This window comes from Trachurus japonicus, chromosome 18 (genome assembly GCF_045865225.1).
Source record: "Trachurus japonicus isolate A0001 chromosome 18, Traja_1.0".
Classification (NCBI taxonomy): domain Eukaryota; kingdom Metazoa; phylum Chordata; class Actinopteri; order Carangiformes; family Carangidae; genus Trachurus; species Trachurus japonicus.
Genome location: NC_140924.1, coordinates 25,756,770 through 25,762,040, shown reverse-complemented (window position 1 = coordinate 25,762,040; position 5,271 = coordinate 25,756,770). Strand labels below are relative to the sequence as shown.

General features: G+C 39.5%; 1 protein-coding gene across 1 annotated transcript; it reads left to right on the top strand.

The window, feature by feature from the left end:
• Positions 1-2,442: 2,442 nt before the first annotated feature.
• Positions 2,443-3,957, top strand: LOC146969427 (uncharacterized). Its single transcript, XM_085759442.1, has 6 exons — positions 2,443-2,491; positions 2,579-2,908; positions 3,058-3,099; positions 3,192-3,314; positions 3,392-3,426; positions 3,844-3,957. The coding sequence occupies exons 1-6, from the start codon at positions 2,443-2,445 to the stop codon at positions 3,955-3,957; spliced, it is 693 nt and encodes a 230-aa protein (XP_085615568.1).
• The last annotated feature ends 1,314 nt before the right edge of the window (positions 3,958-5,271 follow it).

Here is a 5,271-nt window from a genome sequence, read left to right as displayed (position 1 = left end):
AAAAATTCAAGTTGGTCGTGTTTTTTAGGAGTAAAATGTTGTATAAATCAGGCTATGAATGATATATCAACAATCCCCTCTGTAAAAACCTTCAGAATATAGAAAGGGATCAAACTGGAAGGTTTGGTGTCTGTAAGTGCTGCTGAAGTGGAGATTTCGGGCTCTTATACAACATTTTACTCCTAAAAACACGACCAACTTGAATTTTTAGGGCTGCTAGTATTTTCTCATTTACAGAGTGATAAAGAGAGATATCCAAAATCCCCTCTGTAAAAACTTCTGACTCTAGTATGTCAACAAAATAAAACAAGAATTTTGAAAGTGGCTTTTATCCATTGTTCAGATTTCGGATATGCAAATGAGCGCATATTTAATGAGATATTGCCTAATTTACATATTTAAACATACAATTTGACAAAACTTGTAATACAAAAAATATTTGTCTTAATGTAAGTGATAAACTTGGGAAGTTTCATGGCGATATCTGTTAGTTAAAAATTTTACCCTATTCACCTCTGGTGTCTCCCCAGGCTTCCTATCCATCTTGGACGCCATCTTGAAAATAACACCTTTCTAGTGGTCAAATTTTGGTAAACTTTTAGTATGTTATTAAGGACATCTAATACTATAAAAAACAGCTGAGAAACCTTTTGTTAGAATTTTTTTAGGGTTAGGTGTTTTTTTTCATATATGCACCCGCCTATCAGGAAACGTCTAGAAGAGCAGCTCAGGATGGAGCTGAGGCTTTGTCCTATTCACCTGCTGCTGTGTTTTTGTGTGTCTGCTGTGGATTGAAGGACTGAATGCCAAAGAATAAAAGTTTCTTTCTCAAAAAGTCTGTGTCATTAATTGTTCTGCCTCTTGTCTGAGATGAAAGGAGGAGGAGCAGTCAGAAAGGACCAGGGTGAAACAAACTGACTTATAGAGAGTGACATCATCGGTGGGGGGAGGAGTTAGTGAGATACTCACCACTTGTGGTCTGAACACATGGGGTGAAATCATGAGGCGTTTAAGGTCCCTGAAGGAAAGTATTAGAAGAAGATGTAGACTAAGCTGTTGTTTAGAGAAAAAATAAACTCAACTCACTTAGACACATTGGATTTAGTTAGAGGACAATTTTCCTGTCATCTAATATCAGTGATGTTGATATAATGCTCAGTCCAACCCATCCACTGACTGAAAAATCATGTTTTTTAATGTGTAACAACATGAAACGTGTTCATGTTCCAGCAGGATTCTACATACTATCCACTCTTCATGTAAACAGAAAAACAACTCAAAACTTTGAAAAAAAAATGGAGATTGAGACAGAAAGATGAAAAGCACATTGTTGTTAGAAGAAGGGATCTGAGCATAAAAATACAACTAAGTTGCCATATTTTATGCACCACACATGATGATCTCAGGACCTCCTGTCTGTCAAAATCTGTAAATAAAATCCGAGTGATATAAAATTTTATTTGTGCTTGTGCTGTGTTTTATTTATGTTTGAAGTTACTGATCTCCTGTTTTGGAGGCTTTTTAATCTGAGGAAAAAAGAAACAAGAGGGGGAAAAGTGATTGATAGATGTTAATCCTCACATTACACAATGATGCAACCAGTGAGTTTTTGGCGCAGGAAAAAAGGAACCAAAAGAACACAACTAAAGGATATAGAAACGCTAAGAGTAAAGTAATAATATAGCAATAAGGAGGCTGAGGGTTGTATGGGCAGTTTGTAGGCGGTTTACTTAGGTACACACACGTTTTTATTGATGTATTCTGTTGCGCAGTGTAATTGATTAGGCGTGATGAGTCCCATCGTGTGGATATGATGCTATAGCTATGCTCATCAGTGGTTGTAGAGCTGTTTCAGGACTGTCACCACAGTCACTGTGTAATTCAAACACTGACAGAGACTAGTGGTAACCTCCAGGACTGAACAGGAAGTCATGGTGGAAGTCAGAAAGTGCCTCAATTGGCCACTAGAGTCTGGTTCCAACAGTGAGTCAGTCCCCATAGACTACCATGCTCACATATCCAACTTTACAACAATAACAAGCATGTTTACAGTCTAGAACACAAACAGTTAGTAGATTTGTCCTTCATGGCAACAGCCAGTGAGAATATAAGAGTGATGACAAAGTATCTTAACCCCCATGAAGCCTGCAAGTGGAGGGTGGTGGCGCTGAAACAACAGACAGCAGGTGACAGTAGGCAGGGCAACAGTGTCACTGACAGGCAAAGAGGAAGATGGGTAAACTTTGTAGCAGAAGGCCCAGTTGGCAAGGTGTGAAGTGAGTACAACACTGCAGCTCAAGTTGTCTGCCTGAACAAGTTCACATGCTTCGCTTCATTAATGTGGTCACTTTGAACGACAGGCTCCACCTCTTTCTAACCAAACCCCCGGTACAAGAGCTCAGAGACATAAAGTGTCTCTACAGTAAGACGATCATACGCACAATGAAGAGTCTCACCTTGATGTCAGCTTTACTTCTCTGCTGTAAGTTCTGTTGTTGGATCATTCATCAGAAACATCATTCAAGATGTTCTGCTGTTGTGTCATCAGCTCTTTTGTTGTCTCTGCTGTTTGTTTCAGGCTGGATCTCTGTCTCAGTGTCTCACACTGTGGACGTCCAGCCTGGACAAGACGTCACACTGCTGTGCTCCAACATTTCCAAACAGGCAACTTACACACACTGGTTCAGAGTGGTCAACAGAACCAGAGCCAGCTGTGTCTCCTCGATGTACTGGACTGGGGCCAAACTCTGTGATGGATTTGACACAAGATTTGAAATGAGCTCCAACGTCTCCACTGTCTTTCTGAAGATCAACAGAGTGGATTTATCTGACTCTGGACTGTATTTCTGTGGGTTTCACATGGTGGGACACACAGTTATCACTGATGCAACACACTTAAATGTTCAAGGTAAGATTATGTTTACGACTATCTCCAACATGTTTTTTTTTCCATCATCTTTACTGTGTTTCTAATATAATGTTTCAGTGGAGTGAAAACAGCACAAAAACTATTACGTAACTGAAACATGTCAGATAACTAAATCATTGTATTTTCAGTTGACGATGAATCTGACAATAAAGAGGATGTTTGTTCTAAAGGTGAGGTTCTCCTTCTCTCTGTTACCATAGTGCAATTTCAATATGAACCATGTCTTACGCAACCAGAGCTGATTCTATAATACCTATTGTAGCAGGGTCTGGTGGAATGACAAACCTGACGAGTGTGATCCTGGTTGGTCTGGTTCTGGGTGTTCTGATGGTTTTCCTCATCGTAGTCGTCTTTGTTCTGGCTCTTAAAATCAGGAAACTGAGAGGTACAACTTATTTTGATTGAAAACAATGGGTAACTCCACAACTGCAGTCAATAATATTTCACTTTTGTCTTTTGTAGCTGTGAGTGAAGAACCACAGAAAGGAAGAAACCAGGTAAAACATATTTTATTCTGATAGATATGTTGTTAGCTCAGGTTTCACTGACAAGACCAGTTCAACCTTGATTATTTGATTGATGCAATGGCGTTGCTATTGATGACTGGGTTTCCAAGGACCCATTAAATTCATCGATCAATGAAGTATTTAAATGAATAAAAATGTCTTAAGACATTTTAACTGGGTTTTCATGCAAGTGGTGTAATTATAAACTGGTGAAAACCCTGTAATCTGTAGGTTGAGGTCTGAAAGGTGAATCTGAACAAATGATGAGTGATGATTCTTGTACCATTGTCCTGCAACAGGTGTCAAGTAGTTTGAGTTTAGTCAAGCAGGAAGTCCTACTGGTCCTCTTTACCTTAGTTAATATCATGGTTATCTAATCGATCAGTATATGATGATTATAATTTCCAGAATCTGGGCTCAGACGACCTGAACTACGCAGCTCTAAGTTTCCAGGCCAAACCAAAGAGACACCGCAGACCTGCAGAGATGGAGCCCAACGTTGTGTACGCTGCCACCAGATAGAGTCAGCAAGTGTCTAGAAGAGCAGCTCAGGATGGAGCTGAGGCTTTGTCATATTCACCTACTGTTGTGTTTTTGTGTTTCTGCTGTGGATTGAAGGACTAAATGCCTTTTAAGTCTGCGTCGTTGTTAATTTTTCTGCCTTTTGTCTGAGAGGAAAGGAGGAGGAGCAGTCATGAAGGACCAGAGTGAAACAAACTGACTTCTAGAGAGAGTGACATCATCGGTGGGGGGAGGAGTTAATGAGATACTCACCACTTGGTTGACAGGAAGAGACAGCACAGTGAGGTCTGAACACATCTGAGAGAAAATCATGAGGCGTTTAAGGTCCCTGAAGGAAAGAATTAGAAGAAGCTGTGAAGACTAACCTGTAGTTAGAGACAAATTAAATTTAGCTCACTTCAAGAGATTGTATCTAGTTGGAGGACAATTTCCCATTTCAGTTTAACTAAACATAAAATACGATCATTTACTCACTCAGATAACTTTGGTGTCATTACAAGTCATTCCGACGAAATTAGATCCAGCCGAGAGCCGCGTATCCATATAATGCAAGTACATGGGGCAGCGCAATGTAGCCTCTAAATAACACATTATCTGGTGCGAAACTCGTTCGTTTCACCAATATTTTGTTCGAAAACACCAACAACTCAATCGAGTACTCTAAGTGCAACTAAGGAGAGCACAGAGACTAGTGGTAACCTCCAGGACTGAACAGGAAGTCATGATGGAAGTCAGAAAGTGCCTCAATTGGCCACTAGAGTCTGGTTCCAACAGTGAGTCAGTCCCAATAGAGGGATTATCAGCCTACGTCACTGACGTTCTACTGCGCATGTCGCCTGCAGAAAGAGTGATTGATTGTTTTATTTCGTATGAATGACATACATACATATGTACATACAAAACGAATAGGTAAGAAGCCAAAGGCTTATGAGGAACCTACCCCCTTACAACTATTACATTTACAATCAATCATGGTGTAGAGACAATATCACTAAGGTACTTACATATAATACAGAGACAAGTTGGAAGACATGATTCAGTAAGCAAACATTGTTAAATAAGAAAATAAGACGAGTGTGGGTTACTTTGGCAAAATTCATACATAATTCATACCTCACACTTTATGAGAAATGAGGAATAGCTTTCTTCTCACTTATTAACGCAATTTCATAACACATTTGAAACAATCATCATGTACAAAACACACAAAGCCTTAAAGCTATGAGCCAACATCAAATCCTTCATACTCAGAAATACATAAACCTTCAAAGACTCTTTCCCTGCCCCTATGCATCCAATATTTGTTTAGATTTT